The 14,693-nt window shown below is 40.5% G+C and overlaps 1 protein-coding gene across 2 annotated transcripts in view; it reads right to left on the bottom strand.

Moving 5' to 3' along the window:
* Positions 1-330: 330 nt before the first annotated feature.
* The window catches only part of IGSF11 (immunoglobulin superfamily member 11), a 31,943-nt gene continuing 17,580 nt past the window's right edge, over positions 331-14,693 (bottom strand). For both annotated transcript variants that reach the window (XM_059922151.1, XM_059922150.1), the window contains exons 4-6: positions 4,015-4,137; positions 3,055-3,205; positions 331-1,428 (exon numbers count right to left, since the gene is read on the bottom strand). In XM_059922151.1, coding sequence (XP_059778134.1) covers positions 984-1,428; positions 3,055-3,205; positions 4,015-4,137 — 719 coding nt within the window. In that variant the 3' untranslated portion in view covers positions 331-983. The remainder of the gene's footprint in view (positions 1,429-3,054; positions 3,206-4,014; positions 4,138-14,693) is intronic.

The following is a 14,693-nucleotide window of genomic DNA, read 5'->3' as shown; positions in this document are numbered from 1 at the left end:
AACCTGGTGTGAGAGCAAGGGAGACCTGGACGGCCCTGCTCTGAGAGGCTGCCAGGAATTGCCTTCCACCCGCCTCCCTGCTCCTGTGCTGCCTGCACGACCTAGGTCTTGCCGCCGGCCGGGCTCAACGAACAAGCTCACTGGACGTGGCGTTAACAGTAGTCTTTTCCTTCCTAACCCAATGCCTCTCTCATATTTTTTTTTAAAAAACAACAGTTTTCTTTTAAAAAATATTTTCCCAGGAAATAATGAACAGTAACTGTCATGGACCTGTAACAGACCCTAGAAAAACATAGACAGGCAATAATCTGTCAATATAGCAATATTCCAAATATGAAATTCATGGTCCAGGAAGAGATAAATAAATAAATACGAAGGGGCTTCTCAAAGAAGTTTCTAGTTTTCACCCATTCCTTACTGAATTCTGTTGGTGTAAAAAGTTTTGATTCTATGATACAAGAGCCAGCCCTGCTAGGACCAGTATTCGCCATTAATGCCATTCGGCCCCCTACATCAAGAGGGGACGGGGAAAGGCAGGACGTACCACAGGCTTGCTCAGTATGTTTCTAAGGACACCTATCTTTTTAAATAATTTCATTCTTTAAACTCCATCTGGCACTTTAGTCTCTTGAAAAATTATTACGTTAGACATGAATTAAAAAACAAGTCCATCTGGACTGCAGTTTAGGTTTTAAATGCTATTCTGCTCTTCTACCTTTTTCCTTGGCTTGGCACATCTGTGAGATCCAGCTTTTTGAACAGGATCCTGGGACAGCTGGGGTGGGGGAACAAGTCTTCATGCCGGAGCATTCCAGTTCGTTTTACCAATCTTAGTGGCCGGGTCACAGCCCTGACTCCTTCTTTGTGCTTTTTTACTAGGATCATTGTCAGGAAAGTGTCTTTCCCAACACTCCACCACCCCGCCCTCCCCCGGGAATGGGGGCATCCTTTGCGTCCTCTCCGCACCCCCATCTGCTCGCGTCCTATACCAGGGAGCCAGCCCGACTCTGGGCTGGAACCATGACAGGGACAGCACCAATGCGCTCCAGGCCTGCTTGGCTGATGGCGTAGGAGCGTGTGTACTGAGCCCGGGGCTTCCTGCTGACCGAGCCATTGCTCCTGGACACGGCCTGCGGTGACGACCCTCTGTTGGCCGTCACGACCAGGGTCTTCTGTGGGGCTGGGGCCAGATGGCTGCCGTTGGCATAGACGGATGGTACGTTGGCGTGGCCCGAGTGGAGGGAGAAGGACTGGCGCAAGTCACTGAAGTGGTCGAGTGACTCTGTGTTTCTGTGCACTTTGGGGTGGTTGCTCCAGCAGCGGCTGTTATAGGTATTGGAAGAGGTAAATGTGTTGCTCTCTGAGAAGGACACCTCGGTGTGAAATGCTTTGGCAGAAGAAGGACATTTAGGTGGAAGATCATCCTCTCTGAAAACGAACAAAAATAAAGCTGTTGATAGGATTTACTTGAGGTTTACCCTACCTACCTGCCCAGGACTCTTGTCTTCTCATGTTCAGGTGAATACGTCTGTGAAATTCAAACCCTCAGGACAGACCACACTATCATGAAAGCAAACACGGCAGTCCTGGTGGCCTCGGCTTTGACATTCATTCCCTTTAAGACAATGCTTAGGAAAAATTCTCCCTCAGCTTCTCAGTCCCCAAGAGTAACAAAGAAAGTAGTATCAAATCTCTCAAAAACTGTGTCTTCCAATATAACTGAAAAATATATATGTGTGTGTGTATGTATATGTGTGTGTGTGTGTGTGTGTGTGTATATATATTTTTTTTTTCTTTTTCTCTAAATAGGAAAATAGTCCATGAAGAAATCCACTGAACTAGCTGTTGTAAAGCTAGGAAACCAAACTACGGGTGTAGGAACTTCAAAAATCTATTAGAATTGGCCTGATTTTATTGCCTTTTGGGGTTTGAGAAATCACTGTGGTGTGCTGATGAGAGGTTTTTCTCATTAATCTTACACTGGGATGAAATCTGTCCCTGCATAGAGTCCAAACCCTTAAGAATTACAAGAGGCTAAGAGAAGTCATTAAGTTAATTTAAGTTGTTACCTAATTCATTTACCATTTTTTGAGTACCAGGCATTTTACTAGATGTTTCATGTGAGAAAAAGACAGCTCCTCTACCCAAGAAGCCTATGGTCAAATGAGGGTGACAATCAATGCAAGAACAGCTGCAAGTCTTAAAGGTTGGACAAGGGCCTAAGTCAACTTATGTGAGGAGGTGATGCCTGGACTAGTCTTGAACCAGATCAAGGAAGGTACTGAAGAGATGGATGCAAAGGGAAGGAATATGGTCCAGGAACAAGGTGGAGGCTACAGGAAAGGCCCTGAGGCATGAGAGAAGACAACAGACTGGAACACAAAGTGATCAGGGAAGTTGTGAGAGATAAAAGCAGGGAAGCAGGTAAGGGTCAGATTCTGAAGGGCTGTGTATGTCATGCTAAGTAGACTGGAGTCATTAAAGCATTTTCAATAAGGATATCGATGCGATGCCATCTAAGACTCAGCCTGAACCCGCATATCTCCACAATACGGCAAGAGTCACCTTTCTTTCAAGATCATTTGACATTGTTTCCTTAAGATGTTCATATTCTTGACTGAACTGTTTTCAACCAAGCCATACTGCTTTGGTCTATCTGTACAGGTGCTATTCTTTCTTGCTTTATGTTCGCATCATTTATAAATGCCAATATTAAACACATGTTCTAAACTCACTTTTCTACTATGGCAGCCACCTAACCCCACCCACCCTTAAGCTATGGGAGGAAACGGGGGAATTCTTCACTTGTGTCCTCCTAAATGGGCACATGCTGGACTACCCTACCCACCTCCCGCCTTTCACGATCCAGTAAATAAAACTGAGTAGTAAATACCATGAGGAAGAGTGATATAACATACAAGAAACTATCATTTGGCCACTTTAACTACCTTGGTTAAAGTCATAAGATTAGCAAAGAAATCTTAGCTGCCAAAATTAATAGAAATACAGACATTGGCTATGCCAATGTCAGGATAAATTATCTGACACACAAACCTTATTTCATTAGGAATTTCTTCTTCCTCCTCCTCTTTATTTTTGCTTCTCCAGTAAAAGAATGCCCCTAAAATTAGTGCAATGCAAAAAATGATAATAACTGCACCAGTGCCAATGGCTCCAGCTATTAGTCCAATGCTCCTGGGCTGGGCTGCAAAATATATTTAAGGTATATTTAAAGAAAAAAAAGGAGAGAGAGAGAGAAAGAGAAATAGAATATGCTCACACAACTTCATAAACATAAAAGGCTACCAAAGAATCTTCTTAAAATATACAAAATTGCCTACAGTATTGTATCCATTTAAAGTTAAACCTCACTTAATTTTCTGTATCCTCAGTGGCTAGGACTAACACACAATAGGCTCACAAACATTTATTGAATGAACGAGCAATTCGTTCAATAAACGAACAGCTGTAGGAGAGCCACAACCAGGGCAGAGCAGGAAAAAGACCATACCTGACTACTTGCCTGACCTGCCCCAAATGAACCTGGCAAGCAGCAGGATAACTTGTTACCTCATCACAGCCAGATCATTCCCTTTTGCAACTGGAATTCAAACAACCCAGAATTCTCAACTAAAGAGAAAATTTCTGCACTGCTTATGTATGACCTGGGCACCCAACATTTAAGCAGATATAAGGGATTAGGAAAAAATACAAGAAGGTCTTGCCATGACCGTAAGATCATTACAAATTTTTAATATGTCTATAGCACTATATAATCAGAACTGATCTGATTCTAATGATCCTGAGAAGACATTTTATCATAAAGAAGTCGTATTGCTGAGGCTGAGAAGTATACTAACACATCTATTAAATATCTTCAATAATGATTAAAATCAAAAGAATTTCTATTTAATCTTCAAACAACCTCTAAACAAGCAGAACTTTTCATTCCCTAGTTTAACAAAGATCTTGGCATTCAGACCCAGAGTGGACATCAGAATTTTACATACTTACGAGAAATAACCTGGAGATCCAAAAGACAGGTGCTGGTCCCAATGGCATTAGAAGCCACGCACTGGTACAAACCAGATGACAGGGCGCTGATGTTCCGGATGGTGACTGTTCCCTGGACCTGGTCTGTCACAAAAGTAACAGTCAAGTGAGGATTTAGGAAAGAAAATAAGAAAACCAAAGAAATCAGCAGAAGACTATAAAAAGAGATAAACAGTGAAGAGCTATCAATACCTTTTTTTGGAGAGATTTTTTTGGTTCATGAAGGTTAAAGACTAAAATAATAACATACGTTAAAGACCCGGAGCTATAGAGGACTGTCCTAAATAAGGGCAGTCTTAGAACTTAATCTGCAGATTAGTGTGAGGTCCTAAAGGTGAGCAGCCTTCCCTGAGGAAATGTTGGCTAATGCCTATTTTAGAGAATTTATGATCAGAAACACCAAATTTTAATTCTGAGGAAATGCAATAACATACAAAGCTAAACTCATTATAATAATGTCTCCTTCATACTTGATGGAAAACATATCCTCTCTGTGCTCAAGGGTGTAGACTGTTACTCCCTTCCAACAACTATGATAACCGTTTGTGTAAGTCCAGCTCCTCCAAGAAGTGGACACCAAGACAAGCAGGAGGTTTACTGGAGGAAATGGCAGTAAGGGAAATGGAGAGGAACCTGGAGGAAGCAAGGAGAGGCTCAGACTGCAGTACAGGTCTGGCCCCTGTGAAGGGGAGAGGGAAGGAAGGAGGGAGCGTCTCAGACTGCAACACAGCCTTATGGAAGTTTCCACCAGGCTGATGGGGAGTCCTTGAGCCAAGGTCACCTGTTAAAGGCGTCTTAGACCTTGCAGGAATGGGCCTGTATTAGCAGCCCCACTGTGCCCAGTGAACGGCTGGGAGCTGCCCAGGCGAAGCAGTGGTGGACGCTGTGGGAAGCGACTGGGGCTGTCAGTCAATTATGTTCCCACAGCAGGAGATCTGAGCCATGCATTTCCCAGGTGACCACACCGATATTACCAAGAAATATTGCAGTGGTTCACATTTTAGTAACTTATCAACATTAGGATAGTTGATTTATTCCTTACAAACAAAACGCAAATGACTTACAGTGATAATAAAAACCTAAGTTAATAGTTATTACTACGTGCCAAGCACTGGCTAAGCTTTTACACATATGATCTCAATCTTTACACTAACTCTTCACTGTATTGTTATCATCAATCCCATTGAACAGATAAGGAAACCGAGGCTTTAGATGAGTGATGAGATTACACAGCTGGGCAACAGGAACTGAACGGAGGGCTGTCCTACCTCTAAGCTCAGGCTGGCACTGCGGTCTCCCTCAGGCAGTGCACAACTCTTCCAGCCACTCACCGCTCAAAAATAGCAGCAAATCAGGAAAAGCCTCCTGGTGGCACACTGGTGGCACAAAGTCCACATACTCCTAGGGCAACACCTGGAGCTATCTCTACCCTGTGCTGACAACTTCTACATGAAACTAAGATTTAGTCACCTAGTTTCTTCCGGCAACCTTCATTTCTACTTAGATCAAAGGCAGAAGCAGAGTCATTTAACAAATAAATATTTATTGAGCACCTTTCTGTGTGCTGGATAATTTTTGAGGATGGTTATACCATGATGAACAAGACACACACACCCAGCCCTGTACCTTAACGAGACAAGTAGGTGAGAAATCACAATAAGTGGGGTAAGTGCCATCACTAGAGGATACAGAGTGCTTAAGAGGGGCATCTAGTGAGGATGAGCAAATTCTCAAAGAGCCCCAGACAGCAACCGCCCTCAGGGTTATCTCCCTGCCTTCTAACATAATATAGTGGGTAGTGTTAACAAATGACTCATCAAACACACACTGAAATTAACTTCAATATACAGGCCAGGGAAGGGAGGGTTGGTTTTTTTTTTTGCTTTTGTTTTTGTTTTTTAATGGGAGCATTTAAATGGTCGAACCCATACTATATGGATATCTTACTATATGGATATCTTACTATATGACTTATACTTATGTCTTACTTGGACATTTGAATTGTACTGTACACACCCAAGTCAATATACTTGGTGGTTATTTGGTTCACACTTGTGTGTTATTTCCTTTTCCTTAAAAACAAACAACTCTGATGGCTACCAATGTATGAGGCTTTTCAGTGAATTCACTCATATAATTGGGTCCGTCTGGAGGGAAACTGTTTTCTCCTCCTCTGTGTTCTACCTGATTTCCCGGGCTCTCCTTAACCATCCCTCCTATGTGCTCCCCAGCACCCTGTAATCCCTAGTGCTGGAACTTACCCCATTATTATAATTTCTTGCCTACTTGTCTCATTAAGATAAGGGACTGTGTTTGTCTTGTTCATCACTGTATCATCATCCTCAGAAATTACCCAGCACACAGAAAGGTGCTCAATAAATAAATAAATAAATGGGCTATCTTCTCGAGTGTCTATTGTGTACCACATACACTGCACTAAGAGCTTTACGTGTCTCATTTAATCTCACAAACCTTAAGTTTTATATTCCCTATTTTTCAAAGATGAAAAAGTTCAGAGAAGCTATGCAATTGGTCCAAGATCACACAGTACACAAGTAGCAGCACAAAAAAATCAGGTCTGTCATGTCCAAAGCTCATAACCACCATACACACACTTGACTTTCTTGTAAGGTATTTAAAACCACAATATTCTGTGGGATGCATCTATAGGATATTTCCTAACCTTGCAATCAATGTCCCAATGCTGTGAGTATTAAACTAAGCCATCTGTCTAACTCCACCTTCAATACGTTAGCAAATGTCATCATGCAAGAAAACCATAATCTCTGGGCAACTAACCCCACAATTTCACACACTGTGTTGTTGTTTTCCTAAATCCTGAAATTCTAGAAATTTGATCAGCTCACACCAAACCAGTGATTTTGTTGACACTTCCATAGAATTTGGGAAATTTTTAACAGCTGATCTAAGCAGCATTCTGGCACGCAGAAAGAGGTAAACTGTAAAGATTCTAAAATAAAATAAAATGACAACTTCAAAAAAAAGGTGAAGTCACTGTTCTTTCCTCCTCGGTGAGGCTGACACACCACGCCGGAGTGAACTCAGAAGGTAATCAGAGAATGGGACAGACACGTGAGTAAGACAGGTCTAACCAGAAGCAGAAGAGGGCTGTTTAGGTAGTCAAGGCAACAACGCAGAGATGGGAGCACCTCTGCAGCCGGCACCAGACTGCTCCCTGCCACGGGCACAGGGCCCTTTCTGAAACGAAATGGGCTGATTCCTCAATCTGTCACTTCACTTGGCCTGCTCTGGAGCAGGGTAATTTGTTGAAATGAAGTTAGAGAATAAATATCCTTTAGATCTTCTTTCTTTTAAAGAATAGGGGAAGTTCAACAGTGTGGAACTGCAGTTTGGAAAGCAACAAATTGCATCATACCCCAGTTCACAGCAATACTGTATCCCACACAAGCTGTGTACCTGGACCAGAAGCCCTACAGAATTTAGAGAGAAATAAATGTAAGTGCACATCTCCACTTCCATCCTTTCTCCTTAGTTCCAGAACCACTTCTCTGCTGCCTAGTACACGGTGCACTGGCTAAGAGCATGTGTTCTAGACTCAGGCAGCCTGGGGTGGAACCTGCTCTACCACCTGCTAGCTAGGTGGTCATGAATGTGCTACCTCTTCTGCATCTATGTTTTTGATTCCTCGTGTGTGACATGGAACTGCCGACATGCTTCTACATCACAGGCTACTGTGAGGACTGAGTGAGATAATGCACAGTACCCGGCAAGGCTTCCACGTTGGGATTCCCTCTTGGCATCGCTTGGGAAATTTACATCATTTTCTGATTCATAAGAGAAATCAAGAAATTGGGAAAATGTTGAATGTCTCCAAATTCCAATATATATTAATACTCAGGATTTGAGGTTGAGAGATCAGACTTCCAAAATCAAATTACTCTATATTTTATATGATTTACACATTTTTAAAATAATAAAGCGTGACCATAATAATAGTCATTTCTTATATAAAAATTTCAGAAGTATTCTGTAGAAAAAAATAATGAACACATGGTTTATTGTTATTTGAACCAATATATTATGACATACTATATATTTCAAAAATATGTAAAAAATTATCTCAACCAGATACAAACATTTGATGATAAAAAATAGTAAAAATTGGAACATTAACACAAAATAAATGCCAAAATAAAACCTATTTAAAATTCAAAGATAATATCACAAATACTTAATATTTAAACTCTGTCATTCTAAAAGAAAATTTAAAAACACTATACAGCATTAAGTATCCAACAGTCTTGATCCTTGTTTCACGCCAAATTTTCCAGACATAGAAAGAAAATTTTATTTCCTTTCTGTGTTGATGTTGGTTGAATTAGGATGGAGATAGACAGGGGAGACAGAGAGAACCTGTCCCCATTAAGAGAACATCCTAAGCACCTCTGAGGCAGACGTGAAGACACACACTGCTTCATATTAGTTCATCTCCTTTATTTAACAGTGAAAATACTCTGCCTTTTTGCCCTGATTTTCGTTTTGTCATTGAAATTGGTATTACTTTTGCCAATTCAGATTTTAAATCCATTTTTGATTTCATGTCAGTGTATTCTACAGCAACATTCCCATCTACTTCTCTTTGCATTTCTGCTATTATTTTCAAAGAACTGTAATCTACAGCAAATACTCAAACACTAGAAAACACCAGTGGATATTACTGGGCAATATTTGAATAATGCAAGATTTATATCTCCTTGGTATTAATAACACTGCATAGAATCACACATCAAAATACTAAGCTAAGGATTTATTTTACTTCTAAAATCTGTTATTTATTGGAATAAATATATATTTATTTGTATTTGTATAAAATATAATGGCTCATCACTGGCAACAGACGGGTCAGGAACACACACTTACAACATTGCAACAGCTACAATTAAGACTAACTGATTAGCTTGTGACTACTTTTCTCCTACATATTTCGGTCTAGGTTCCCAGAAATGTTGACTCTGAGCAGTCTTGCTTTTAACTTGACATCAGTAGATTCTTTCAAATCAAGATGTCTCTATGTTGATTATTAAGATTTAATTATCAAAGGAGAATGGTGCTTAGTGCTCAAGAAACATCACCTGTTACCATTATCATTATTTCAGTCCCCACCTAGAGGTCTCAGAGGACCACTACCTCACTGCTTCCCTCAAGCAAAACTCTTAAGTATATCTTCTCTGAGTTAATAGTTACTGTTCATTCAATAGCTTAAGACAGAAATCTCAGTTAACTTTGACTCTTCTCTGAGTCCCAGTGTATCATCAAGCTCCATGTCTTGTTGATTTCTGGCTTCCATCTTTCTCAAATCCCACCCTGCCCCTATCCCTTCTCCATCCTGATCAGCAGGTCCTTAGTTCAGGCCTTCTTCATTTCTTTTTTTAATTTTTATTTATTTATTTATTTATTTTTGGCTGTGTTGGGTCTTCGTTTCTGTGCGAGGGCTTTCTCTAGTTGCGGCAAGTGGGGGCCACTCTTCATCGCGGTGCGCTGGCCTCTCACTATCGCGGCACGTGGGCCTCTCACTATCGCGGCCTCTCTTATTGCGGAGCACAGGCTCCAGTCGCGCAGGCTCAGTAGTTGTGGCTCACGGGCCTAGTTGCTCCGCGGCATGTGGGATCCTCCCAGACCAGGGCTCGAACCTGTGTCCCCTGCATTGGCAGGCGGATTCTCAACCACTGTGCCACCAGGGAAGCCCCCTCTTCATTTCTTGATGGAGCTATTATCAAAGCCTCCTATCTGTGACCTGGCTGCCAATCTCTCATCCTGATTGCTGAGGCTGTTTCTAAAATGCAGATCTAGATATCTTCTCTGGCTTTATAAAAAGGCCAGTCAATATCCACAGTCTCAAGGACAACATCCAAATTCTTTGAATGCTATACAGTGACTCTCACAATCTGGACCTGAACTTGCCAACCTCCTCTCTGGTCAAATCTTCATGAATCTTTATGTCAGATCATGAATCTTTATTCACGATCAAAGGTCAAACCTTCGTGAATCTTTATTCATAGTTCTTCTCACTTTAAAATGTCAAAATTTTTAGTGTGTGTGGGATCAAGATAGTAGAGTAGGAGGACTGGGCTCATCTCCCTCATGAATACATCAAAGCTACAACCATATATAGAACAAATCTCACTGAAATCAACCTGGGGACCAGCAGGATGGCTCTTCTACAACCAAGGCTGTAAAGAAAGATCCACACAGAGTCTGGTAGTAAGGGAGGAGAAGCGATCTGGTTGGGACCCCCACCTCTAGAGGGGGACACAGAAGAGGAGGGGATATCACAGGCTCGAGGATTCTCCCTGGGGAGTGAGGGGTCTGAGCCACATATTAGGCGGCCCAGCCCTGGGGTCCAGCACTAGGAAGACAAGCCCCCTTGGTGGTCTGAAAACCAACGTGGCTTACTGGAGGGCTGTAAGAAACCAAGACTACACTCTTGAAGAGTACATGCACAGACCTGCTTGCTGCCAGTCGCAGCACAGAACAGCAGACTGGAAACTGTGTGGAGCTCTGGCCAGCCTGCCAGGACCACCCTGGCATGCCCCCATCCGGCAATGGCAACCTGCTCCAGCCACTCTTGTTCCAAAGCTGCTCTCCACTAAGGTGGAGGCTGCTGTTGCCAACACGCGTGCACACACTTCGAGAGAAGGGAACTTGGTCTGTCCCCGGCCCTGCCTCTGACCAGGGCAAAGGCAGCCACGGCCAGTGCACGCTTTGGTGCACACACTCAGAAGGGTGAAAGCCTAGCTCCAGGGCAGAAACAGCCATCCCCTGAGCACGTGTCCCTGCACATACTGGGGAGGGAGCCAGCCCAGTAGTGTGGAACCAACCCCTCTGGCCCCGACCTAGCCTCTAACCCAGGGGCACACACTGGGGAAAAAGTGAAAGAAGCATAGAAGTGCAGCCCCAAATCCTCAGGTCCTGGCCATATCCCAAACCAAGGTTGAGAATGCCATCACACCTGAGAGAAATCCAATTCCCTCAGAGGTCCTGCTCCAACCCCTATGTCCCCAATCCCACCCCCTGATAGGGTGGTGATGGCCACTGAGCACAGGAGAAGCTCCAACTCACACCTGGCTCCAGCTCTAGCCCCTCCATCTCCAGCCCTACCACCCATCAAGGTGGTAGCTGCCAGCACACCCCAGGCGAAGACACAGCCCATGCTCATTTCAGATCCAGTTCTCCCACCAAAGCCACTGGGCAAATGCAGACTGCACAGGGACATTCCCACACAAGGACACATCTCCAAGACTGGGAAAGGTAACTGTTTCACCTAATTTCACAGAGTCAGAGAAAGTTAAACAAAATAAGAAGAGGAATGAATATGTTTCAAACAAAAAATAAAAACAAAACACCTTGACAAAACCCTAATAAAACAGAGATAAGTAATTTACCTGATAAACAGTTCAAAGCAATGGTAATGAGAATGACAACTGAACTTGGGAAAAGAATATATGAACACAGTGAGAACTTTAATAGAGAACTAGAAAACATAAAAAAGAACCAGACACAGCAGAAGAATATAGTAAGTGAAATGAAAAATACAGTAGAGGGAATTAACAGCAGATAAAGTGATACAGAAGAATGCACAAGTGATCTGAAAGATAGAATAATGGAAATCACCCAATCAGAACAGCAAAAAGAAAAACATATTTAAAAAATGAGAATAGTTTAAAGGACCTTGAGGACAACATAAGTGTACTAATATTTGCATTACAGGAGTCCTAGAAGGAGAAGAGAGAGAGAGAAAGAAGTAGAAAATGTATTTGATGAAATTATGGTTGAAAACTTCCAAAACTTGAAAAAGGAAACAGATATACAGGTCCAGGAAGCACAGAGAGTCCGAAACAAGATGAACCCAAAGAGACTCACACCAAGAATTAAAATGGCAAAAGTTAAAGATAAAGAGAGAATTTTAAAAGCAGCAAGAGAAAAACCAAGAGTCACATACAAGGGAACCAATATAAAGCTATCAGCTGATTTTTCTGCAGAAACTTTGCAGGCCAGAAGGGTGTGGCATGATATATTCAAAGTGCCGAAAGGGAGAAAATCTACAACCTAGGACACTCTACCCTCCAAGATTATCATTTACAATTGAAGGAGAGATACAAAGCTCCTCAAACAAGCAAAAACTGAGAGATCATCAATACTAAGCTGACCTTACAAGAAGCATTAGAGGGTCTTCTTTAAGTAAAAAAAGGCTACAACAAGAAACAAGAAATTATAGGAAGGGAAAAATCCCACTGGTAAAAGCAAATATATAGGAAAGGCTGAGAATCAACCAGTTAAGCAAGTGAGCACAAAGGTTAAAAGACAAAAATTGTAAAGTCAACTTTAACTACAATAAACAGTTAAGGGATTGACACAAAGATATAAAATATGACATCAAAACCAGAAAATGTGGGGGAGAGGAATAAAAATGTAGTACTTTTAGAATGTGCTTAAACTTAAGTGACTATCAGTTTAAAACAAGCAAATATAATTATAGGTCAACATATATGAACGCCACGGTAAGAGCAAATCAAAAACCTACAATAGGTACACAAAAACTACAGAGAAAGAAACACAAACATAACACTAAAGAAAATCACCAAACCACAAGGGAAGAGACTAAAAGAAGAAGAAAAGAACAGGGAAGAACTACAAAAACAACCAGAAAACAAGTAATAAAATGGCAATAAGTACTTACCTATCAATAAGCACTTTAAATGTCAATGGACTAAATGCTCCAGTCAAAAGACATAGGGTGGCTGATCAAATAAAACAAACAAGACCCATCTATATGCTGCCTACAAGAGACTCACAGTGCTAAAACCCACACAGACTAAAAGTGGGAGAATGGAAAAAGATATTCCATGCAAATGGAAACAATAAGAAAGCTGGGGTAGCAACACTCATATCAGACAAAGTAGACTTTAAAATAAAGTCTATAAAAAAAGACAAAAAGGTCATTATATAATGGTAAAGGGATCAATACAAGAAGAGGATATAAAATTCATTAACATATATGCACATAATATAGGAACACCAAAATATATAAAGCAAATGTTAATAGATATAAAGGAAGAAATTGACAATAATACAATAATAGTAAGGGACATTAACACCTCACTTACATCAATGGATAGATCATCCAGACAGAAAATCAATAAAAAAACAGTGGCCTTAAATGACACAGTAGACCAGATGGACTTAATAGATATCTATAGGACATTCCATACAAAACAAAAGAATGCACGTTCTTTTCAAATGCACATGGAATGTTCTCCAGGATAGATCAATTGTTAGGCCACAAAACAAGTCTCAACAAAATTAAAAGGGATATAAATTATATCAAACATATATTCCAACCATAATTGTATGAAACTAGAAATCAATTATAGGAAGAAAAATAGGAAAAACACAAATACATAGAGACTAAACAACATGTTACCAAAAAACTAATGGGTCAATGAAGAAATCAAAGAGGAAATCAGAAAATACCTTGAGACAAATGAAAATAAAAACACAATTTTCCAAAATTTATGGGATGTAGCAAAAGCAGGTCTACTGGGGTAAGTTTATAGCAATACAGGCCTTCTTCAAGAAACAAGAAAAATCTCAAATAAACAACCTAAACTACCATCTAAAGAAATGAGAAAAAAAAAAAAACAAAGTCAGAAAAAGGAAGGAAATAATAAAGATCAGAGTGGAAATAAATTAAAGAGACCAAAAGAAAAGAAAAGATCAGTGAAACCAAGAGCTAGTTTTTCAAAAAGATAAGCAAAATTAATAAGCTTTTTGCCAGGCTCATTGAGAAAAAAAGAAAGAGGACACAAATAAACAAAATAAGAAATGAAAGAGAATAAATTACAACTGATATCACAGAAATACAAACAATCATAAGAGAATACTATGAACAGTTATATGCTGACAAATTGGTCGAGCTAGAAGAGATGGATAAATTCCTAGAAACATACAATCTTCCAAGATTGAATCAGGAAGAAATAGATAACCTGAACAAACTGATTACTAGTATTGAAAATGAATCAGTAATTAAAACAAAAAAAAACCTCCCAACAAAGAAAAGTCCAGGACTAGATAGCTTCACAGGGGAATTCTACCAAACATATACAGAAGAGTTCATACCTATCCATCTTATACTGTTCCAAAAATTAAAGAGGAAGGAACACTCCTAAATTCATTCTATGAGGTCACCATCACCCTGATACCAAAACTAGATAACAATACTACCCTAAAAATTACAGGTCAATATTTCTGAAGAACAAAGATGCAAAAACCCTCAACAAAATATCAGCAAACCAAATTCAACAGTATATAAAAAAAATCATACACCTTGATCAAGTGGGATTTATTCCAGGGATGCAAGGATGGTTCAGTATCCACAGATCAGTCAATGTGATATACCACATTAACAAAAGGAAGGATAAAAATCACATGATCATTTAGACAGACGCAGAAAAAGCATCTGACAAAATTCAACACCCATTCATGATAAAAAAACTCTCAACATAGTTGGTATAAAAGAACATATCTCAAAATAATAAAGGCCATTTATGACAAACCCACAGCTAACAACATACTCAATGGGGAAAATCTGAAAGTTTTTC

Source organism: Balaenoptera ricei, chromosome 4 (assembly GCF_028023285.1).
Source record: "Balaenoptera ricei isolate mBalRic1 chromosome 4, mBalRic1.hap2, whole genome shotgun sequence".
Taxonomy (NCBI): domain Eukaryota; kingdom Metazoa; phylum Chordata; class Mammalia; order Artiodactyla; family Balaenopteridae; genus Balaenoptera; species Balaenoptera ricei.
Note: the sequence above shows the minus strand (reverse complement) of the source record. Positions and strands in the feature narration are given on the sequence as shown.